The sequence below is a fragment of the Capsicum annuum genome, chromosome 3 (genome assembly GCF_002878395.1).
Source record: "Capsicum annuum cultivar UCD-10X-F1 chromosome 3, UCD10Xv1.1, whole genome shotgun sequence".
Taxonomy (NCBI): domain Eukaryota; kingdom Viridiplantae; phylum Streptophyta; class Magnoliopsida; order Solanales; family Solanaceae; genus Capsicum; species Capsicum annuum.
In genome coordinates this window covers 101,110,007-101,135,884 of record NC_061113.1, presented here as the reverse complement: position 1 = coordinate 101,135,884, position 25,878 = coordinate 101,110,007, and the positions used below count along the sequence as shown (strand labels likewise).

At 34.9% G+C, this 25,878-nt stretch overlaps 1 protein-coding gene across 10 annotated transcripts in view; it reads right to left on the bottom strand.

The window, feature by feature from the left end:
• LOC107863625 overlaps positions 1–4,560 on the bottom strand; it is a 44,969-nt gene extending 40,409 nt beyond the window's left edge. For 5 of the 10 annotated variants that reach the window (XR_007052977.1, XR_007052978.1, XR_007052975.1 and 2 more), the window contains exon 1: positions 4,074–4,468. Coding sequence is in view for 5 of the 10 variants with exons in the window: in XM_016709640.2 (XP_016565126.2) it covers positions 4,074–4,429 (356 nt within the window). In the remaining 5 variants the exon portion in view is untranslated. Of the gene's footprint in view, positions 1–4,073 lie in introns of all 10 variants that reach the window. The other 5 variants (XM_016709637.2, XM_016709638.2, XR_007052979.1 and 2 more) reach the window with 4 other exon arrangements.
• Positions 4,561–25,878: the final 21,318 nt, after the last annotated feature.

The following is a 25,878-nucleotide window of genomic DNA, read 5'->3' as shown; positions in this document are numbered from 1 at the left end:
ATATTGAGCATTGTTCTATTTTGAGTCGGGGGTCTTTCGGAAACAGCCTCTCTATCTCATTTCCGAGGTAGTGGTATGGACTGCGTACACTTACCCTCCGCAGACCCACTTGGTGGGAATATACTGGGTATGTTGTTGTTATTGTCGTCGAAATATCACATTCCAAAATTCTTACTCGCGCTATAAGGTCAAATAAATTAAGTGAAAAGAGGCAACCCTCACCCCCACCCCGGCAAATGATATATTTGCTAGTTACAGCTCTAATACATCTCTTTTGCTCCACTCAAAAAGCAAAACGGAAGCATGGGAAAAGCTAGTACATTTGAAAGACTTCCTGAATTTAATTTTGGTTCCTCCCCACATTATAGTGAGGGCTTTCTGTGAAGAAGTTTCAAGTAAGCATAGAAAAAAATCATAGCTAGTATGAGTTAATGCATGATCAAGAAAACGACTTTCATCATATTATTTTCAGTAAAGTGACTCTCAGCTCCAAAGACCACGATTCTTACGTTGTATGTTGCAGTAGTTAGAGATCTGAAATATGTCAGTTCAACTTTCATAGTCTTGCCGTCAATTAAATGTTCACCTTTTCTGTTGCAGCATAATTTCACCATTAATAAGAATGATGAGACGTTGCATTTATGTCTTTAAAAGCAGTATAGATTAACGGGAGAAAATCAGGGTCAAACCCATGTTTTAGCTGACACATTGTCTTTCGTCTCATCACCATGCCTTAGCTTATTCTTCTATCTAACAGTAAGCTATTAATTCGAGCCAGGAGTGTAAGATATCATTTCGATCCAGAAGTGTACCAATTTCTAGAGCAGAACTTGGAGATTAATTAGCTCTTCCATTTTTTTGGCTGAAAACATCTTCAAATCATTCAAATTTTTCATTGAACTTATGCCAGACTTCACAGGCAAGGTGGGAAAATAAGGTGGCTAGCAAACTATATTATTAACTAAATAGTCCCTTTCGCAAATTGATACAGTATTCAAATGTGGACCAAATCTTTAAGGAGTCCAAAAACACTGTTAGTTTGAAGAAAATGATTCTTATTTAGTATTAATGCAAGACCATCCTAATACATGTATAAAAGTAAGAAGCAGTAATAATTGCAGGGAAAAGGGGGCCCAATGTCTTCTCTGATACTAAAGTTGACAATAGATTAGATACTCCGATAGTTGAAGCCCATCTCTTGTAACCAAATTCTAAATCTGTACTCCATATACTTCTTATGAAGGTCAAGGTAACTAGAGTGCTTCCTTTTCAATCCAGGACCACACCCATATGCAGACCTACCCATATAATTTCTCTTTTTCAATAGAGTTGTGCCGTCATTCCGACCCTACCCATATAATTTCTCTTTCTCTTTTTTCAGTAGGGTTGTGCGTCATTCCGACCCTATCCATATAATTTCTCTTTTCCAGTAGGGTTGTGCAGTCATTCTGGCTCTACCCATATAATTTCTCTTTTTCAGTAGGGTTGTGCCGTCATTCCAACCCTACCCATATAATTTTTCTTTTTTAGTATGGTTGTGCAGTCATTCCGGCCCTATCCATATAATTTCATTTTTCTTAAGAAGGGTCACACCGTCATTCTGACCCTACCCATATAATTTTTATTTTCAAGTATGATCGCATCGTCATTCTAACCCTACCCATATAATTTCTATTTCTCAGTAGGGTCGTGAGATATTCCAACCTACCCATATAATTCTCTTTCTCAGTAGGGTCGTAACATCATTCCGACCTTACCCATATGATTTTTTCTCGCATTGTGACCACTTTTCTGCCATCAAATCTAATAATCTGATGCACGAGTATGTTCCGGCCAGTTCTTCGGTGACTTTCTTGCTTAAGATCTACTCATCTCTTGATTTCGAGATGAACCATGTTTTTTATACCAGTTTCCGGCAATTTTTCAGTGACATATCAATTTTCCAACCATGTTTACTACTTTTCGGATCACTTTTTCAGTTTGTTTCGTTTCAATTGAGGTCCCCTAGACGTCCAGAGCAGTCTTTATCAGTTTTCCTACAGATATCTCCACCAAGTCCCTCACTGATCCTCGTATTAATTACATCAATAACAAGCTTGTTACATATGTCTTCTATGCACCAGCTTGAGGGGGAGTGTTAGAATATGAGTAGGAAAAGGAATAACATATAGAATCCTACTTGAAAAAGTATTGTAATTTAGTGTCCTATTAGGAAAAGGATTGGAATGTAGTGTCTATAAATAGGGTCTCAATGTAATAATGTAGTTACAACAATTCAATAATATTTTTATACTATATTCCTCATGTGGTATCAGAGCCTCTACGATTTTAGTAGAGAATCAAAGAGTTTTTGTCGCCGGCGGGCGACTATAACTCATATATGCCGCCCGTCTGGTCAATGATTATGCTAGCAAAAGTTGGGTCACCATGTATCTTCTCGGTGACTATTTCTCATATTTGATTTGCGTAGCATCGTGCATCTACCTGGAGACTGCTTTTTCGTATTAGATTTGCGTAGGACTGTGCATCTCATATTTAATTTGTGTAGTACCGTGCATCTTTTCGGACTACTTTCTCATATCTGAGTTGCATAACACTGTCTTTTGGGTGACTCCTTAGATCTGATTTGCATAGTTCTTTGCATTTTTATGGTGACTCCTCGTATTCGATTTGTGTAGGATCGTGCCATCATTCCGACCATACCCATATAATTTCTCTTTTTCAGTAGAGTTGTGCCGTCATTCCGACCCTACGCATATAATATTCCTTTTTCAATAGGGTTGTGCAGTCATTATGAACCTATCCATATAATTTCGTTTTTTTCAGTAGGGTTGTGCCGTCATTCCGACCCTACCCATATAATTTCTATTTTCCAGTAGGGTCGTGTCGTCATTCTGGCCCTACCCATGTAATTTTTATTTCTTAGTAAGGTCATGCCATCATTCCGACCTACCCATATAATTCTCTTTCTCAATAGGATCGTAACATCATTCTGACCCTACCCATATAATTTTTTCTTAGATTGTGATCACTTTTCAGCCATCTAATAATCCAACGCATGAGTATGTTTCGGCCAATTCTTTGGTGACTTTCATGAATAAGATCTACTCATCTCTTGATTTCGAGATGAACCATATATTTTATACCAGTTTTCGACAACTTTTCAGCGACAGATCAACTTTCCGACTATGTTTACTACTTTTTGGATCACTTTTTCAGTTTGTTCCTTTTCAATTGAGGCCTTCTAGACGTTCAAAGCAGTCCTTATCTGTTTACTTGCAGATATATTCACCAAGTCCCTCACTGATCGTCGTATTAATTACATCCATAACAAGCTTGGTACATATGTCTTCTATGCACCATCTTGAGGGGGAGTGTCAGAATATGAATAGGAATAGGAATAGCATATAGACTACTACTAGGAAAAGGATTGTAATGTAGGTGTCTATTAAATAGGGCCTCAATGTAATAATATAGTTACAACAATTCAATAATATGTTTCTCCTATACTTCTCACAATCTCATATATTTGATAGACTTTGATTCAGGATTCTCAGATTCCTTATTCCTAAACCCCGTGCCTTCTTACTACCTATTAGCACATCCCATCTAACCCAAATGGATCTTTTTTATGTCACAGTTGCCTTGCCACAGGTAATTCATTCTCAGAGCATCCATTCTTTTAACTATATTCATGCAAATGGAATACAGGGACATTATATAAGATTATTTTTTTGTCGAGCATTTTTAACTTATTTCCAAAAGTATAGAGGAGTAATAAGTAGATATGGCCATTTGAAAATTGTTATTCATTTGCTAACACTGTTGGAGGGACATATTTAAGTTAAGACCAAGACAAGGATGGGAGGAAGAAGTAAATGAGGAGTCATTCCCTGATTCTTTGGAATAATTAAGGCTATCAGACTGACATGCATACAAAATTAAATAGACTAAAGAACAAATGGGTAGTGTTAATTAACATGAAAGGGATCCCAAGCCAATCTGCATTATTGTGATGAATAAATTAGCATCCAGGAGGTAATAATTATAATAAGTGGTAGAAATGAACATACAATGATAGTTGACGAAATAGATGGGCTTCATGGGGTAAGTTAAAGAAGGTGGTAGTGATGGCATCCAACAGGTGAGATTTAGAAGCAGAAATGTATCTTTGCCTGGGCACTTTAATGATCCCTTCTGAACAAGTGCTATTGATGGTAGGAGGTTTTGTTTCAGTATTGTCGGTGGGTGGCTTAAACCCAACTGCTGGGCATTTATAAGGACTATTCCCTCTCGTTGTGAACAACCGACTAAACGATGACGACGGAAAATGTAGAGGACTACTCATTTGCAGAGACATGAGACACCCACCACTACTACTCGGGTCGATCTGAACTGCTAACAAGTGCCACCTTCCTTCGTTAACCATCACAACATACTATTCTTATCTTGAGGAGCTTTTCGCTAATGGGAATTGACTGAAAAGTCCTCACCCGATATTTTAGTAATTTCAATCCCTAAATCATATTTCCAAATCACACATATTTTAATTACTACATATTATCATTTATTTCTATATCTATATCTATATCTATTTCTATATATTATAGAAAAGGTGGTTTTGATATGGCTGCTAAATGTCTTTAAATATTTATTTGAGGGTATTTTAGTCATATTATCCCACATGCTAATAGTTAGCTAATGATGTTTATATACGTGACGAAGTTACAACCTCCTATAAAATACGTGGCAGCCATCTAAGGAATAACTCTTATTCTGAGAGTAACTTTTTGCAACTCTTCTTCTGTTGTTGCACAATAAACAAAACAAGAACAAATTCACGGTATGTGTTCTCTCTGTCGGGCATGTCTTTTTCTCCAAATTGATTTCATATTACATCATCTCCAATTCTTGATTATAGGTACTTGGGTTTTTTTTGGATTCCAACTCAAGAAGAAAATTGAATTTTATAGTGCATTTGAGATTTTACTCGGAGTTAGTTTCTATCATAAAACTCAATTCAGTTTTTCAATTTTTGGATAGATTAGATTGTGTACGTATTTAAATCTTACTAATATATGTTAAATATGTCTGCCATATTAATCAGTCTTACATATTCGATATTGCAGCTATAGCTGAAGGGCAGACAAGTGAAGGTGCTAATTTGAATATGAGTTTTTGATTTTTTAAGCAATTTAATAGTAAGTATGTTGGAGTCCCACATCAGTGGAGAGGAGGTGGGTAGAGGTCATTTGGATGTACTTGTTTTGCTATTGTTAAGAAAGGTGAACTTGAGGGTCAAAAAGTTGAAATTAAGGTTATTCCTAAAGCAAAGGTCTCTTAGTGAAGTATATGTGTATATTGCATAGTAACTTATATATTTGATCCTTGAAGTGCATGGTCCGAAAAGTTTCCATTTCCTTTGATTAAAGTTCTGTTAGGAGTTTTAGTTCTCTTTTGGGGAAGGGAATCTAGGAGTAACGGGTAAAATTGTTATCATGTGATTAGGATTTCATGGGATCAAGCCTTGCTTTTTGCCCTCTCTATTTATCTCTTCTTTGTGGAGTAAAATGAGGGGAAGCTAGGACGACATGAACGTCATTGGATCATTATTTTACTCTGTTAATTCCCCTACCGCAAATATATATTTTAATTTTTTCCCTTCTCTTTCTATCTTGTGGATTTAGGACTTTTCCACTTACATATTTGGTGATTCAAAATCAGAGTTCCAGATTCTGAAGTTGCTTTTACTCTTTTTTAAAAAAAAAAAAAATAGTCAACCTCTCTTTTTTAGGGAGCATAAGCTCTCCTTTTCTAGGAAGTTGTTCTTAAGTGTTGTACTGTTCCCTTGTTTTGTAGTATACTATAGTAGCTTCTGTTAGGAATTTCAATTGAAATTTATTAGGTTCATGAAATATTTGAAAAAAAGTATAGTGGCTTTTGCTATTTAACATTGAGTTGGTAGATTTTGATCACATCTCCAGTCCCTAGGATTATTTTAGTATAGAATAAGAGCCTATTTGAATTGGCTTACATTAGGTGCAAAATCTAATATAAAACCATTTAAGATTAGTATATGTGCTGCTTTCTAAATTTTTACATGATTTACTTTTCCGCCAAAAAATAGTTTATTCCACCTTCGAAGAAATTAAGTTAGTTATCTTCGGTATCTATTGGTATAGTTTGACATGATGATAGTGTAGGTGTGTTTCTCACACTTTCATTAGTTTAGGTGTGAAACTCAAAAAAGGGGACAATGAAAGGGTGTTAGTAATACTGGACTCTATATTCTTCTTGATTAGTTCTTTTTGTACACATCACATAAATGGAGAAATGAGACATGATAAACATTCTCATTTGCTGGCCAAGGTACTAACTGAACTCTGCTAATCTTCATTTTAGTCCATCCACATATTGTCCAGGAATAAGACCAATCACAACCTTGCTAGAATTGCAAAATTTGGCATATATTCTGCAGAATGTATCTCATTTGTGGACATGAAATAGTGAACTGGCTAGAACATTTGCGTTCGAGTGAGTATTGCAAAGATCTACAAGTAGATATAAAAGTTTTTTGTTTGTCATTTTCGTATGAAAAAATCAAATAGGAATGCCCTTGCCAAATCCTTAATTTTATATCCTACATCTAATTTAAGTCCATATATACTCCTCAAGTCCTTTATTGTTATTGGGCTAATCACTTTGATGTTCTTCATCCTAAGAATTTTTTGTTCTTCATTAATTTGTTTCGCTGGTGCTGGGCTGCATTGATACAAGCACAGTTGGACTTAAAAGCGTTTGGATTCTCAACTAGGAGATCAAAAAGCTAGATGTAACAAGGCAAGATAATAAAAAAAGGCTTTATCATAAAAAAACGAACCAATAAAGCTGAATCAAGTAATCGGCAATTTGGTGCTAACTCAATTAGTTCAATTGTACAACACGCTCTTCTTTAAACAGAATCAGTTCTTCGATTCGAACCAGGTTAAAATGTTGCACTTATACTTTGTTGTGCAACATTAGTATTGATATAGTTTTAGCCATATTTGTCTGACAAGATCAATATCAAATACTCTTGAATGGTATTTAGCTTAACTTCGGCTAACAATTATGCTTTAATTTTATCATCAGTGAAGGATCTTCTGTCGACTACTTTTGCGGTATAATTGGAGCCATGATTTGCTGCATCCTAAAATATATCTCTGAACTCCTTTTGTTGTTCACTTTCACGAGGTACTGCATTGCTTTTACTACTTCTTGAATTTCAAATTAGAGTTTAATCTAACGTCGTTTTGCTCGATTATTACTGTATTTCAGCTCTTCTTTTCCTCAGGCCATTAGCTTTTATTGACTTGTAGATTTTATTCTATTTGCTATTTGGTTGTGAATTTATTATAACTATGATTTATACTTAGTTTCCTGTTAGTTTTCTTAATTTTTCTCTTTGTGATTTTAATCTTATGAGTAAATTAAAAAAAGACAAAAGTCTAAATTGATATCAACTACAATAACAACAACAACAACAATAACAGACCCAGTGTGTTCCCACAAAGTGAGGTCTGGGGAGGATAAAATGTACGCAATCTATACCGCCAAATTGACATCATGAATTGAAAAATATTGACATGGTGCTGAATTTTGTGGCCGACTTTTACTTTTAGCAATTTCAGTTCATTTACTTGTATGCATAGTTTGATCATAACAATACCTAACGAAAGGCCCAAGATAACAAGTGAATGGTATTCTTTTTATGAATATAATAGAAGTGTCTTTGAGCAAATGGTTATTTATTCTGTCATTTTCTCCTATTATATCTACATCTAATCTGTATGTGAACTATACAACTATATTAATTGCACTGGCTATGGAATATCAATGTGGATGAAGTGATCTCCTGTTGTTTGTTCACCTATATGGTTGTGCGGAAGAATGTATTTATTTAGTGAAGTTAAACTAATATGAAGTATGTTACAATCTTTTCTATGGTGGTATTAGTTATTTAACAATAGATTAGACTTCTATAAAGTGTTCAACTTTTTATGTTTTCTTAGTTTAATTTATTTGACATTCCATAGATTCCTGAAAGTTTTTGATACAACCCGCCACCATTCTTTGTGTGTTTTTTCATAGTTTTTATCATACCTTCAGGTACCATATTACTTCATCTGTTCCCAAAGTTGATCCTTTTGGTTGCTCTGCAATACAATATGACAAAATTTCTATTTGCTCCTCCTCATAGGTGTATCTCAATTAGTCTTTTCCTCTCATTATCTGTATTTATCTCAAATAATGAAAATTCTCCGTAAAGTATCCCTTCTGTAATACAATTGTAAGTTTTCATGAACTTATCTATGTTAATTAGGAGTTTCCTGCTATTGAATCTATTTTTTGTGCTTCCACCTGAGTGTTACTAAATCTATTTGTTGTTCTTCCACCTGAGTGATAAGATACACTCCTTCATAATGGAATGTGGGAACAATCAATAAGAGAATCATAATAAACTTCACAAGTCATTCTTGTGCAACTGAAATCGAAGAGGGAAGATTTCATTAGACTCTACGATTCTTTACCCTTGTTTTTCAAAAAATCAGTAAAAACACCAACACTTCTCTATTTTTATACAAAAGGTCTCGGTCTTATGGTTACATATATCAACTTGAGGATATGTAACATTTTGTTATTTATGTAATTAAATAAGATGTACAAAATTATCTTGTAAAATATAACTACTCTACATATATACTGAACACAATCTTCATGTTGGGCCCGTACTGACACGGGCCTTACCCCCCTAGTTACTACATATAAACAACTTGTGTTCAATATATATTAGTTTAATATAATATGGATGCATCGGCTACCACGTTAGTCTTTCTTGGATGGTATAAAATGGTGACATTATAATCTTTAGTCAACTTCATCTATCTATGTTGTCTCTAATTCAAATCTCTCTACATGAAAACATATTGTAAACTAGATCCGTGAACACTTCACAATGAACCCCATACAAGTAATTTCTCCATTACTTTAGCAAAAATGAGAACAACTAACTCCAAGTCATGAGTTGGATAATTCGTCTCATTAGTGTCACGCCCCGAGCTGAGGCCTTGGACGTGACACACACTCGATACTATCACTAGTATGAGCGAACATTCTAGCATAACAATAAGTATGCACCAGACATGAAAGAATAAAATGGAAATGATATGAGATTTAGATAAGATTCCGTAAAAAAGAGATACTTCCATCAAGGTTTATTAGCACCACTTAATATTGAACAATACAAATAGTCATGATAAATAAAGGCTTGAAATTACAAAGTTTGTTTGACAACTACACTAGCTTGTGAAGCCTCTAATAAGTAACAATATTGAAGAAAAATATAAAGAAGTCATTATATCTCATTTAGCCTTGAGGTAGAAAAGAGGCTCGCCAATGGAAGAAGATAGAGATCCTAATGATGTGCCTGGTCACGGACTTGAGAGTTGGAACCTACATCATGAAATGATGTAACGCTAAAGACGGTCAATATGTGGAATGTATTGGTATGTAAAAACCATTCTAAGAAAATGGTAAAGCAAGAGATTATCAATGTAAATAAAATTCAACATTAAGTGAAGTCAAGTTGGAAAAGAACAAAAGTATAAACTGAATTAAAAATTGATGAAGTGAGGTAAATTCAATTCTTTTGGTTATTTGTGGGAGAAAGTAGTGAACCGTTATAAACCACTATGTGAGCACATGAAGTATGATCTCAGCCCGATCATCTAAGACATCCTATACCTTACCGGTCATAGGACATGACATGGCATAATTTGCTAGCAAATATCCATGGTTAGCCTATTTTTGGGACACATGAAAAAAAGGCATTCAATTTGTGGAATAATCTTTATCCTATATCGGCAAACATAGTTTCGGGCATTTGTTTTTTAAACCTATGCCTTCAGGATCAGCTAACTAACTCCCTTATGCTCATGGTGTTATCTTATTTATTTATGTTCAAAGAGTTAGCCATATTAGCGCCATGCTCATAGTTTAGCTTTTTTAGGCTCATGTACATAATTTAGCCCTTTTAGGATCATGCTCAGAATTTAGCCTTTTTAGGCTCGTGCTCATATTTTTAACATTTTTAGGATCATAGTGGAAAGGTAAGCATTATGGATTCATTCAAAATGGTTTATTATGGGACTAGAGAGAGGTTGTATATTAGGATATCATAGTATGTTATTAGCTTTGGAACATATACTATGAATGCCTTTATTAGCTTTTAAACCACGATATTAGATGTGTGATTGAAATCTAAATTAATAAAACATTCATCAGTAAGTTATTAAAACTATGCAATCTATTAAGGGTTCTAAAAGTAGTTAATTCCCTTTTTATGAAGTTGGAGCATTAGGACATATATGTATCAAGAGGTTCACTCAATTTAAGAACAGGGAACTACGCTAGTGTCTAAATAGGTATCACTGAAGCTTTATCTTTGCAAGACAACTAAAAATTGGTATCCTTTGGTTACAAGGAAAATCAACAGAGAGTCATCACAAAGACTATGAAATAATCAGCTCACCAACAACCAAGTTCCTAAGTTGAACGAATTTTTATTAGAGTCAAATTCTAAACTATAAATCAATAAGCACAAAGTTCATGGATTCCAATGGTTTCATGATATATGCAGAATTCACAAATCTCTCAATAATTTATAGGATTTAATGATTTTCGCAAAAGTTGAAGAGTATTCATGATCGATAGTGATTTTCCAGATTTTCAGAAAACTTATGTAAAGAACTAGTTTAATTGACATAAAGAAATTCCAAATTTTCTAGAAAACTTATTTAAAACATGTTAAGTATAATTTGAATAGGGAGGAACAATAAAACTTACAGAATACATGAAGGGACAGTTCAAGATACATCTAAACATTGAAAAACTTAAGAGCGGAAGAGGAGATATAAACATTGAAAAACTTAAGAGCGGAAGAGGAGATATGAACTTGTTTTGTTGAATCAAATCTCTTGAGATTGTTGTAGCAGTGTTTGAGAAGAGGTAAAGGGATATATAGTGATGGAATAGAGTAAAACTGATGGAGTATGAGATATGTGAAGCTGTAATACCCTAAATTTTTGAACTCTAGACCTCTTAAAAGATAAGCCACAGAGTTAGCTTTCCAATACTTGAAGTCTCGCCTTAATCCGACGTCAAGGCAAAAAGTTATGGAAAATTTCCTTAAAGGCTTAACATACATTACCATGACTATGACTCAGGTTATGAGTTGCATCCACTCATGATGAGTCATTACGAGAGGGCATAGTCACTCCAGTGAAGGACCCTCAGCTGTAGCCAATGACCACGACTCCTCCCTACGACTCGTAATCAGTGGCTATGAGTCATATGAAGGGACTCGTAGTCACAACAGTGTGCTGTGCAAGACCTCTCTAGCGGTTATGAGTCCAGTACATGACTCATAGTGAGATGTTACGAGTCATATTATGGACTCGTAGCCTGACTAGTAAGGAATCTATAAACCAAGCTTCAGACTACGATTCCACCTAATGACTCGTAGTCAGTCCCAACGAGTCGTAAGGTGTTGAATTATATTCAAGACAGTGAGGGCCCCAAACTCATAGTCCTAGCCTACGACTCAGACTACGACTTATAACTAATAGTGACGAGTCATAGGATGAGTCGTAACGACTGGGAACCCAATTTCCTACACAATTTTTCAAGGGATTTTATCTCTTTTCCCACTCCATTAAAGCCAAACCCATGTCATTTTGGTTTCACAAGGGGTGGTATAAAAGACCTAAATCCCCAATTCATAACATGATCATCAATTCCACCCAAGAGAAATAAAAAATGAGTGATTCTTTTCTTTCTCAAGAGCAAACTAGGGTTTATCAAGAACAAGATCAACTCTAAGGAATTGACCAAAGCTTCTACTTTAGGTATGTGGGATATTCATCAGTGGGTCCCTTCCACCCATTGATTCCCAACAACTCTCCAAACTTTCCAATGTAAAACTCTTTTCTCTTTTATGGGGTTCCAAGTTAACCATGAACTTTATGAATCTGCTCTCAAATTTTTTGATTCTCAACCGTGAAAATATATTACCTATGATAATTGTTTTTCCATATGTTTGATAATGCAAATATCTACATTGTATTAGTTATTAAAATCTTGGGTGTTATTCACCATTTTCCCATATCATGGATTGTTCAATATTTGCTAAGATTAGTTTACATTAGATAGAGATGGTGGTTTATGAATACCTGATACCTATATATTCATGTATGTCATAGATGTCAGGTTACAAGTCATTCAAGGCATACTTTTATCATTAAATTCAGAATACCAAAATTTTGAGCATATGTCAGTATTAGTCATGTTAAGCCTTAAATCAGAATTAGTGTCAATTCAGTTAGTAATAGAACTTAGCACTGAGCAAACCTACGGATGAAGGCTTACCCTTCAGTGGAGGATTGAGACCTTTAGTAGAAGACCCTGTGTTCTAGAACTATGTAGCCAACATAGTTTATGAGAGGTCAGCCAGTTGAGGACTGACACTCTCTTAGGTGCCACCCATCAGTAAAGGACTGACACCCTAGTCCTTTGGGACATCAGATTAATAGATCCACACAGCCAGTATTGGTACCCATGGTAAGGTACTAACACCCATCCAACTAGGGTTTTAGGTTGGACGACCCTGATTAGCTCAGATTGAGGCATGTCGGTTAAATATTAGCTCTCGCAGTTATAGCTCATCATTCACATTATGACAATTCAGGTTTGCATGACCAAGTGTCCATATATCAATTATTCAAATTATTTCAGTACTATTTATGCTTGGTCTTGCATTCATTTTACATGTTCATACATTCATGTTTAATACCTATATCTTTTTTAGTTAGTCCTTATCTCACATACCAGTACATTTAAAGTACTGACCACGTACTCTCTTTTGTGCTATATTGATTTCATAATATAAGTTCGAACACTTAATTCCCAGACCGCACGTAGTCTATTCCTGTATCACTCAACTGCAACATTGATGAGTCCTCATCAACCGAAGACTAGTTATATTATTTATCATACTTTCCAGTATTTTAGTTTATGTTATTTCAGTAGTCAGAGTTAGTTTGGGACCTGTACTAATAACTCATCATGTTTAGAGGCTTTTAGACAGTCAAACAGTTGGTTATGTTTTTCATCGATGTGTTTCAGACCCCTTTGTTATGGATTTGTTATTTAGATATTTCATTAAATCACTTCCATACAACATTTTATTATCTTTCTTTCAGTATTTATAGTTTGTGTCAGTTCATGGGTTAGCTTGGAGTCACTTGTGTCCTTAAGCACCGTATTACGACTAAGGGGTAGTCTTGGTTCATGACAAACTTGGTATCAGATCACAAGGTTTAAAGTGTCCTAGGGTGTTTGAATCTATATTTAGTAGTCTTGTTCATGGGTGTGAAGCATGCCACACTTATGGGCAAGAGGCTACGAGATATTTTAGGAAGGTTTCCCTTCTTTCAGTATTCATGTTGTGCGATGGGGCATGAGATCCGTTAAACTTCTCCTTTTAACTCATTCTTTACTATTTATAGAAAATGCCTCCTAGAAGGGCTAACAAAAGGAGAAATGGGGACCATCCCGCACCACCTATCTCAGAGGACCCTCTGAATGAGCAGATGCCTCACATCAAATTTTAGGCTTCCTTCGTAGTATTAGCCCAATCCATGTCTACTTAGAATAATCAACAGGCTATTGCTCTAACCAACCCCATTGTTAATACTACCGCAGCTAGAATTCGGTATTTCACTCGAATGAATCCTCCAATATTCTCTGGATCTAAGTCTAAAGAGGACCCCCAAAAGTTCTTAGAGCGTGTACAGAATGTGACAAATATCATGGGTATTACCCAAGTGAGAGGTTAATTTAGATGACTAGCAATTTCAAGGGGTGGCTCACACTTGGGTTAAGCAGTGGAAGGAGGATAGAAACACCGATGTAAGGCTTGTAGAGTGGGATGAAGTTTCTACTGCCTTCTTGGATAGATTCTTCCCACTTGAGTTGAGGGAGGCCAAAGTTCAAGAGTTTATTATTATGAAGTAGGGTAACATAAGTGTGAAGTAATATTCACTCAAGTTCACACAGTTAATAAGATATACTAGGATTACGGTGGCTGATGCTAGGGATAGAATGAGTAAGATTATGTCTGGAGTTACTGAAGATGTTGTTAAGGAGTGTACGACAGCTATGCTGATTAAGGAGATGGACCTTTTGAGATTGATGGTCCATGCTCAACATATTGAGGAGGAGAAGCTCAAGTAAAAGGAAAGAGAGAATAAGAGGGCGTGAACTGGTAGGTTCAACTTTTCTTAGCAGAGATCAGATGGTGGTAATCGTTCTCAGTTCCGCCAGAAATCTTCAGCTCTAGCCCCATCTTCTGCCAATGCTCTAGTGCCTAAATTCTGACAAGAAAATCGTGATAGAGCACCTGGCTCTAAGTTCCAGGGTAGTGAGAATAGTGGTCTCACAAACCTAATCTGCATGAGGTATGGTAAGAATTATAAGGGTGAGCGTATGTCCGACAGTGATGCGTGTTTTGGGTGTGTCAAGTGAGGCCACAAGATTAGGGATTATTCAATTGTTGCCTAGAGTGGTAAGGATTTTCATCAACAAGGCCAAACTAATTTCTCTTTAGCTCCATCAGGACGCTCGACTAAGTAGGGCACCACTTCTAGCGACACTAGTGGGTAGAGTCATAATCGACTTTATGCCCTTCAAACTCGACCGGATCAGGAAGGTTATCCTGATGTAGTTACTAGTATGTTACAGGTCTTTCATGTTTATGTATATGCATTATTAGACCCTAGAGCTTTACTTTTCTTCATGACTCTTTATATAGCAGTAAATTTTGACATCAGTTCCAAAATATTAGCAGAACCCTTCTCAGTGTCTACTCCAATGGGTAGTTCTATTATAGCCAGGTGAGGTATACAAAAACTGCCAGTCACAGTGTCCTAGAAGGTGACCTTAGTAGCTTATCATAGAGCGAACCTAGGGATAAAGGCTCACCCGCCAGTAGATGACTGAGACCTTTAGTAGAAGTCTCTAACTTCTAGAACTACGTAGCCAGTGTAGGTTATGAGAGGACACCCGCCAGTTGAGGACTGACACTCTCTTAAGGGTCACCCGCCAGTAGAGAATTGACACCCTAGTCTTTCGAGATATCAAATTAATGAATCCACACAACCAATAAATATACCCATGGCAAGGTACTAACACCCTTCCAACTAGGGTTACAAATTGGACCCCGATTAGCTCAGATTGGGGCATGTAGGTTAAATGTTAGCTCCCATAGTTTCAGTTCAACATTCATATTATGAAAGTTCATGTTTGCATGACCAAGTGTCCATATATCAGTTATTCAGATTATTTTAGTACCTGTTTATGCTTGGTCTTGCATTGGTTTTACATGTTCATGGATTTATGCTCGGTACCTATATATTCTTTAGTCAGTCTTTATCTCACATACCAGTACATTTAAAGTACTGACCTATTACTCTTTTTTGTGCTATATTGATTTCACAATATTGGTTCGAACACTCAGTTCCCAAATCACACGTAGTCTGTTCTTGTATCACTCAACTGTAATATTGGTGAGTCCTCATTAGTCGAGGACTAGTTATATTATTTAGCAAGCTTTCCAATATTTTAGTTTATGTTATTTCAGTAGTCAGAGTTAGTTGGGGACCTGTCCTAACAACTCATCATGTTTAGGGTCTTTTAGATAGTTAGACAGTTGGTTATGTTTTTCAGCGATGTGTTTCAGACCCCTTTGTTATGGATTTGATTATTTAGACATTTCATTAAATGTTTTCCACACAACATTTATCATCTTTCTTTCAGTATTTACAGTTTGTGCTAGTTCATGAGTTAGCTTGGGATCACTTGTAGCCTTAAGCATCGTATTATGAGTATGGGTAGTCTCGGGTCGTGACAGAAACTTATGGAGAAAGAGATGTGTGAAGCTAATGTAGAATGAGAAGTTTTTAACATGTTAAGCTGATGGAAAAAAGGAAGATTTTTAACATATAAAATTGATGAATGAAAAGGGTTTTAAAATGTGACGGTTGATTTAAAAAAAGTATGAAACTGATAGGAAAAAGGAATTTTAATCGTTTGGGATTAAGGTAAAAATGAAAGGACAAACTGCATCTGAAGGGGCAACCTGGGCAGTAGCTCACTGTTTGTTGCCCTTCTCCCTTCCCTTATAATGTTGTAATGATACAACAGTAAAATCTTCATCTCCAGACTATGATTTACACCCCTATAACCCCCGTAGCATATACGAATCGCTTCAAGTGGATTTCCAACTAACTTTAAAGAACAACAAGCTTAATTATGCAGCCATAACACCTCCACTTACTCCTATGACTTGAGCTTAAAATGTGAGGTGTAACAATATCTCCTCCTTGGGATTATTTATTCTCAAATGAAGGTTATAGACTCATGGAAAACTCCACGCTCAAGAATTAGGGGAAAAAACTTTTGCTAATGAACTCTTACGCTTTATAGGTAACCCATAATGTTTACCTTGATCATTAATCTATCACTAGGACTGTTCAAAAACTCAACAAGGTTTCTATTGAATCTAGAGTTATCTCCAAGAAAACCACTTCTTCTCTTTACGAAATTCAACCAATCTCTAATCAAGAAGTCATTAGTCACATAATCCACTTGTCCACGTGTATCTCAATACGACATTCTAGCCTATCACTATAATCACTTAATGGCTTCTTTGCAACCAAAACTATATGAAAATCTTCCCAAGCACTTCTTAAATACTTAGCTTCAAAAACCTCTACACAGAATCACACCGTATATCCTTCAACATAAGGAACATCTACTCTCTCTTATCTAAACCATTGAACAACTACCTTCAACACCACTATCAGGTCATAACAAAGATCACTTAAGGGCTAGAGTATGAGGATCAAGAATAATAGGGATATTTTTCGGTCATTACTTATACTCATTGTGATTCTCACTCTCAAAAAGGGGATTGTGAAGTAAGGTATAATATGCATGAATATTTCATATATTAAATACATAAAGCACGAATGAAGAGTAATTCTGGGGGTACAAAATGACATAACATTAGTTTGAAACACATTAGGCATACTGTGGAACATGAGTTCATATATTAGGAGTTGTATAACATTATACAAAAATTCATAAATTCATGGAGTAAGATTGAGATCATTAAGTGAAGCTATTGCTTCTCATTCTATGAACTAAGCATGAACATGAATTAGTATAAAGTGCATGACCCTCGGTCATAGGCATAACGCTAGTATGCAAGACAAGATTAGAGTGTTATCTTGACAAAATTACAAGGAATAATTAAGATAGGAATGGATCGATGTTTCATCCTATTTTTTTTCTTTCTATAACTTATCACTATTTGAAACTCAAGATATGCCTTGGTTTAGAACCTCAACATCTCTCCCTAACTCAAAGGTCACTATCCTAGGTTTGTGGATCTATCCTCTAAACTGAACTATAAGCACTTTAGCCTAGATCGTCTGGGTGTCATTATACACAAAAATGCTTAAACTCTCCCTATTAGACTATACTACAAATAAAAAATTGTTACTAGGACTTTTTTCTGAGAAACTTTTCGTAACTTTCTTTTGCCTCGATAGTCAACACTCTACAACTCATGATCCTATCGGAGTACATACCACTTCATTTAACTCTTGACAGTTTGATCCTCTCTTATTAGTTTATGGACACCACATTTCAAAATTCATGTTCACCAAAATCAATGGGATTAAAACTACACTATACTAAGATATTTAATGTCGCCTACCTATAATCCCCTCAAATCAACTCTCAAGAACACCATATAATATATAATTAGCCTTCACATAGAACCTCATGTAAAAAAATACTACCTAAGGTACAACTTTTATTAAAGAAAGAAACCTAAGGCTCTTCTCTATCTAATGACATAGCCACAATATAATATTTCATCTAGGGTTCACATATATATCATTCCTAAATCTTCACAGTTTCCACAATATAATGAATAATAAATGAGGAACACACCACACTTTGGAGCTTAGAATCTCTTCTAGATATATATGTTTCCTGTAGCACACATCTTCACTTATAATTCTTAAGATTTTCTCTTTATCAAATGTTTTAGCCTTCATTCATTTATTCATCTAGAGCCCCCATATACCATACATATACTTTCATTACTTTTCACAAGTTAACAAATTAATTTCTCCATGCACTATGCCAAGCCCACTATATCATATCTTAACTAACATTATCACTCTCATATTGTCCTTTTTCTTACTATGATGATCATCGAAGTTCAAGATTATGGTCTAGTACTAAATATAGATGGAAACACTCATCCACTTATACTACTCAAAATTATTGCTACCAATGAAAGTCAAGAAATACTAGTCCATTAAGGGCTTAGGACAAAATAATATAATTGTAATCTATTCGCATATTCTTCTTTCACACACCACTACTACTTATCCATTGACCTACCTAAACTACATTCATAGCTCTACAAAAATAAGTGGGGGTACTCTTTTTATAACACAAAGGGTTTACCTAATTCTGTCAATTCCTAACCACTCTATCCCCATGTCCACAATCTATACTTAATCTTTACTAACATCATGACATATTATCCTAAATTCTTTCCTAGTTCAAGTGTACGTCTAATTTATCATATCCAAAAATCCTTTCTCTACTTGAAATCATCAAATCTACACCAAACATATTACACCTTGGCCAACACCTAAGCATATTTTACTTCATCACTCTGTTAGTAATTACATGACTCCATCTGCATACTTCGAACAATTTACTATCTCTAATTTTTTGTCTTCTACACATATGACTTCATATTTTTGACCTTGGGATTATTATTCTACTTATGGCTTACAACATCCCAAATTATAATATATCCTGCGCGACAACACTGCCAAGAATCTAAATACATAATTTCCCCCTTAATGGTGCCATTTGAAAACAATTTTAGGGAGTCTGAGAATGCATTCTAGTTGGCTTGTACATACGATCAGTATAAATAAGTATGAATTCTTTCAAATCAACAGACTCAAATGCACTAATGGTCTCCTCATAAGCCTCATGCAATCTCTTATATTTTGGATGGATTTCTCTGAGAGTACACACTGATATGAATCTGAACTTTAATTCTTCTATCACCTCGAATGAGAAACACACAAATCTAGATAAATTTCTTATCGCACAACTCTATTGCACAATTTAGAGTATAAAAGATGGATACATCTCCTAAATATCTTGTAGCCTCCCAATTATAAGTGTGGCGTGCTTCACACCCATAAAAAGGACTCGACTAAAAATAGCTTCACAAATACCCTATGACACTTGAACCCTATGCTTTGATACCAAGATTGTCACACCCCGAGCTGAGGCCTTGGAAGTGACACGCACCCGATACTATTACTAGTATGAGGAAATATTTTGGCATAATACATGAATATACAACTGACATAAAAGAATAAAATAGAAAAAATATGAGATTAACATAAGATTCCTCAAAGAAGAGATACTTTAATCAAGCTTTATTAACACCACTTAATATTGAACAGTACAAATAGGCATGATAAATAAAGGCTTGAAATTACAAAGTTTATTTGACAACTGCACTATCCTGTGAAGCCTCTAATAAGTAACAATATTGAAGAAAAATATAAAGAAGTCATCATATCTTATTCGGCCTCCAAGTAGAAAAGAGGCTCGCCTGTGGAAGAAGATAGAGATCCTAATGATGCACCTGATCACGGACTTGAGAGATTGAATCTACATCATGAAATGATCTAGCACCAAAGACGATTAATATGTGGAATGTATTGGTATGTAAAAACCATTTCAGGAAATAGTAAAGCAAGAGATTATTAAAGTAAATAAAATTTAAATTTAAGTGAAGACAAATTGTAAAAGAACAAAAGTATAAACTGAATTAATAATTGATGAAGTGAGGTAAATTTAATTCATTTGGTTATTTGTGGGAGAAAGTAGTGAACCGTCATAAACCACCATTTGAGCACATGGAGTCTGATCTCGGTCTGATCATCTAAGCCATTTTATATCTTGTCGGGAACAGGACATGTCATGCCATAATTTGATAGCAAGTATCCATGGTTAGCTTTTTCTTGGGATGCATGAAAAAAAGAGCCATCCAACTTACGAAATACTATCTATCCTATGTCGGCAAATATAGTTTCTGGCATTTGTCGTTTAAACTTATGTCTTCACGATCAGCTAACTAACTTTCTTATGCTCATGGAATTATCTTATTTATTTATTTATGTTCAAAGAGTTATCCATATTAATGTCATGCTCATATTTTAGACTTTTTAGGCTCATGTACATAATTTAGCTTTTTTGGGCTCATGCTTATAATTTAACCTTTTTAGGCTCATGGTCATATTTTTTACATTTTTAGGCTCATGTTGGAAAGGTAATCATTGTGGATTCATTCATAATGGTTTAATATGGGGAACATAAAGAGGTTGCATACTAGGATAGCATAGTATGTTATTTTAGCCTTGGAACATATACTATGAATGCCTTTATTAGTTTTTAAACCATTATATTAGATATGAGATTGAAATTTAAATTTATAAAACCTCATTTGTAAGCTATTGAACCTATGCAATCTATTTAGGGTTTTAAAAGTAATTAATTCTTCTTTTACGAAGTTCGAGCATGAGGGGCATATATGTACCAAGTGGTTCACTCGATTTAAGAACAGGGAACTATGCTTCTATATAAATAGTTATCATTGAAGCTTTATCTTTGCAAGACAACTAAAAATTGGTATCCTTTGGTTAAAATAAAAATCAACAGAGAGTCATCACAATGACTACAAAACAAGCAGTCCATCAACAACCAAGTTCCCAAGTTTAATAAATTTTCACTAGAGTCAAATTTCAAATTATTAATCAATAACCACGAGGTTCATAGATTCCACTAGTTTTATGATATATGTAGAATTCACAAATCTCTCAATAATTCATAGGATTTAATGAGTTTTGCAAAAGTTGAAGAGTATTCATGACCGAGTGTGATTTTCTTGATTTTTCAAAAAACTTATGTAAAGAACTAATTCAAATGACAAATATTAAGAAATTTTAGATTTTCAAAAAAATTTATTCAAAATATGTTAAGTGTAATTTGAATTGAGAGGAACAATAAAACTTACAGAATACATGAAGGGACAGTTCAATATACCTCTAAACATTGAAAAACTTAAGAGCAAAAGAGGAGATGTGAACTTGTTTTGTCGAATGAATTCTCTTGAGATTGTTGTAGCAACATTTTGAAAAGAGGTAAAGGATATACAATGATGGAATAGAGTAAAACAGATGGAGTTTGAGACATGTGAAACTCATGGAGAAAGAGATGTATATAGTTGATGGAGAAGGAGAAGTTTTTAACGTGTTAAAATAATGGGAAAAAAAGAGTTTTAATGTGTGAAACTGATGAAGGAAAAGGGTTTTAAAACATGATGGATGATTAAGAAATATATGAAACTTGTAGGTAAGTGAATTTTAATCATTTTGGATTAAGGTAAAAATGAAAGGACAAAACTGCCCTTGAAGGGGCAACCTGGGCAGTAGCTCACTGCTTGTTGTCCTTCTTCCTTCCCTGCAATATTGTGATGTATAATGACCCTTCAGGTCATTTCTCATGATCTCGCTTATTTTTGCCTTTAAAACATTCCTATTTCTACCCAAGTCAATGACTTTCTAGAATTGATAGTTTGGTACCGAGCAGTTCGTTTAGTTTCTAGAACTATTTCCCTGCTTAGAAGTCTTTACTGTTTTCAAATGGACATCGAGCGAAAGTTTAGTAAAACAATATCATATGTAAATTATGACTAAGCCATTAGTTCTAAAATATCAATTTTAGGTTAGGTATACCTTTGATTCGGGTCCCGCTACACCTGATCTCATTTCGATCTATTGGTCAGAAAGTTAATATATTAGAAATTTGGGTGTAGAGCCCACATTTGGTTGAAACAATCTTGGATGCAAAATCCAGCTTTGCCAACGTGTTTAAAATATCAAAATCAGTGTGGTTGTATATCTCGTTTGCTCATATTGGACTCTGGATACATCCCAAGGCCTTGGCCAAAACTTGGAATCAAATTCTAAGTTCCAGTCGTCGTCTAGTACAGTAAGGTACCACGATTGCGGAGGCCTTAATGTGATTGTGATGCCGTGATTATGGCTAGTATGTGTGTATAATTGCTCCAACTGAAGGGTTAGGAAGGGTTGTTTAAATACTTTTTTTGGACGAGAATTAGCCATTTTCTCTATTTTTTTGAGTCCCAAAATCCTGCTGAGAATTAGCCATTTTCTCTACTTTCTTGAGTCCTAAAATCCTAATAGAGTGTGTGGTTAATTGAGTCTTGAGTTTTGATTGGTATCTTGGATAACTTACATAATCGTGATTAACGTCAAATATAAAGTATGATCCTTTAATTTTAGTGTAGAATTCTTGATTATTTGACCCAAAACCCCAAAGGGCTTGAAGCTTAATTTTAGCCCCAATTATGGTTTATTTGCACCAATTTAGTGAGGATTATAACTCCCTAATGGTATTTGAACTATGGGTTGGTCTCAAAAACTCATTTTTCATGTGGGACCCATTTGGGGGTTTTGGTGTTATTTTGGACCCGAATCATAATAGTGTAATATAGGTGTTGATTTTCTTGTTATAACATATAGATTATGTTTTTGATAGCTTGGCTCCTTGAAAATTGTTGGTTCGTGAGCTACGTTTGGATTCAAGGTAGGTCAGGCTTGCTTGTGTTATATTGAGCTTTATTGTAGTATAATTGTGATATCTTGATAAGATTGGGTGGGGTATTATGTGTTGGAATGGTAGGTGGTAATATTTGGGATTAGTTGAATCACTTAGGCTATTGAACTCATAAAGTGTGATATTTGACTCATACTTTAGAACCTTGGTTAGTGGACTTGTTATCTCATGAATAGCGTGTGAATGCTATAGTTGAAATAGTTAGATGGGAGTGACCTTGTTCACTCATCTTAAGAGTAAGTTGACCTAGATATGTATAGTTGTGAAATTGGCATTGGATGCTTTGGATGACTTAAGAGGAATACTTGAGGAAGAATTGTCCTATATAACTAGTATGGATTGATAATCCTTTAAGACATTATTTAGATGACTTAGTCTAGTTCTGAATAGAAGTTAGACTTGAAGATATAACTTAGGATATTAGAAGTGAAACTTGATTTACCTTAAGTATGAACTACGTAGCTTCATTAGTGACCTAGATACTTGTAAAACGCCTAGAATATGTTTTTGGTAATATGATGACCAAACCCAGTAAATGGTTTATTCATGATGTTGATTTTGGAAAAATGTGCATACTTGATGGTTATCTTATTTTCATTACTTGGATAGTAATGGTAAGACTTGTAAATTGAACTCATGACTATGCTATCCCTTAACTTATTAGATAGTTTACTATGTGAGCCTTGGATTATATCGTTACTTAAATTATGGTCAACCCTAGTGACTAAACTTATGTTTGTGCCGAAGAATCCCTTTTGTGCCAAGTATTGTAAATCATGCCTAATAAGGGAGATTCTAGAAAGTATAACCTTGGCTTGTAATTGACCATGCTAATAATCATATCAAGCCCGGTAATGTATCGAGTGTCCATACCATATGGATATGTATGTTCATGCACTTACTATTATAATGTGATGACAATAAATAGTGAGACACCATTATAGGTCTTTCTTTATTTCTCTTTTACTCTATTGTTCGTGGGGCTTATACTTGTTATTAATTTAGATACATGTATATATATTGACGTCATGATGAATATTGATGATATGATAATGCCCGGTGAATCCAGAGGATATTTTGTGATATTATGATGCTCGATACATCCGAAGGATATATAGATATTATGATGAAGCCCGAGACATCCAGAGGGTATATTGATGATATGATGATGCCCTGTACATTCGGAGGATATGTTGATGATATAATGATGACCGGTAAGTTCGAAAGATATAATAATGATATTATGATGCTCGATGAGTCCGGAGGATATATTGATGTTATGATGATACTCGGTACGTTCGAAGGATGTAACGATGATATTATGATGCCCAGTAAGTCCGAAGGACATATTAATAACATGATGATGCCCGGTAAGTCCGGAGAATATTTATTGATATTACGTATAGTAAATATGTGTATATATGCATATATGTTTATGTGTAACTATGCCTTTATAGGACTACATCCGTGTGCGCCTTGAAGGCCTGATGTTATACTTGGGATGTCAGTTATAATTCTTCAATACTAATTACTTATTAAGTGGTGTAGTTCTTTCTAGTGATGAATAGTGAGTAGAATATGAATATGTCGAGTAAAGAGTTAAGACTAATTGGTAAGTGTAACCTTGTGTAGAAATAAGAATTCACCTAGTGGTGAAAGGGGTCTCAACATGAGGGTGGCTTAATCGGAGCAAGGGTCGAGATGCGATTTGGTAGTTTGGCCAGCCTCTTTCATTAATGAAATCAAGGGGCAACTAAGTATTTTTCCATTAATCCAATTCGTCCATAACATGATTTGGGGAATTCATAGGGGCATTATTTGCCCTTCTCTCAAAATTACTCTCATGAAATCCTTCTCCTTCCCCAAAAAAAGAACCAAGCTCCTTTCCCCAAGAATCCAAGAGTTCAAGCACCCAAGTTCAAACAATCTTCAAGAATTCAGTTATAGGTTTATGAGATTATGAACAAGGTTAACCTTTCAACCTTGTGCTCAAATGCATGACTTTTCAAGTTAAATTTACATGTTTTAAGATTGATTCCATTCCCAAATCTTTATGTGTTGGAAATATAGCATTATCATGTGATCTAGGTACTAAAGAGCATAAGAGTTGTATTTATTCATGTTTCCAACTACAAATTTGATGTTTTATCTTAAATTCCATTATTTTAATAAGAAATTGCTATCCCTTATATTTAATATATTTTCATGTTCAAATTCACGTATTATACTTATTGGCCAATGTCTTGGCTATCTACATTATGAATTCATACTGCTATTTTAAGAGTTGTTATTGCTTTTTTGAAAACATTCAGTGCTAGCGGGTTATGAACACACGATACCTATGTGTTTACTTACTATTTTTGAGTCTTAGTTGATCCTTATCAGTACAGTACTATGTTATATTAAACCATGAATAATACCAGTGTCATTCGGTTGGGAGTAGGATTTAGCACCGAGAGGGAAGTATGGGTTCAACGCACCCTACTTTCCAAAAACTACGTGCCCCCGTAGGATTCTGGGACTCGCCAACGAGCGTTTCCTCTCACCCAAATAGGCTTAGTATAGTGATCACTCCAGTTCAGGTTCCTCTCTTATGGAAAGTATGGAACAACCTTCCTCAACGTGAGTCAGACGTTGGACTCCATGGTAATATTCATGATATATATCGGTTACATGATAACTTTCACAGTTTTAGTCAATATTGGCAGTCTATTTAGTGTAGTTTTGCTAGACCAAGCATTCAGTTTTAAGCATTTTTTAGTCAGTTGTACAAACTACACTAGTTATTCAGATAATGTTACTGTATTAAAATGCTTGGTCTTACATATTCTGATTTACATGTTCATGTAATTACATTCAGTTTTAGCATGTATTTCAATTATTCCTTACCTCACGTACTAGTACATTCAAAGTACTAATCACATACTTTTATCTTGTACTATGTTGTCTTATAACATAGGTTTGGAC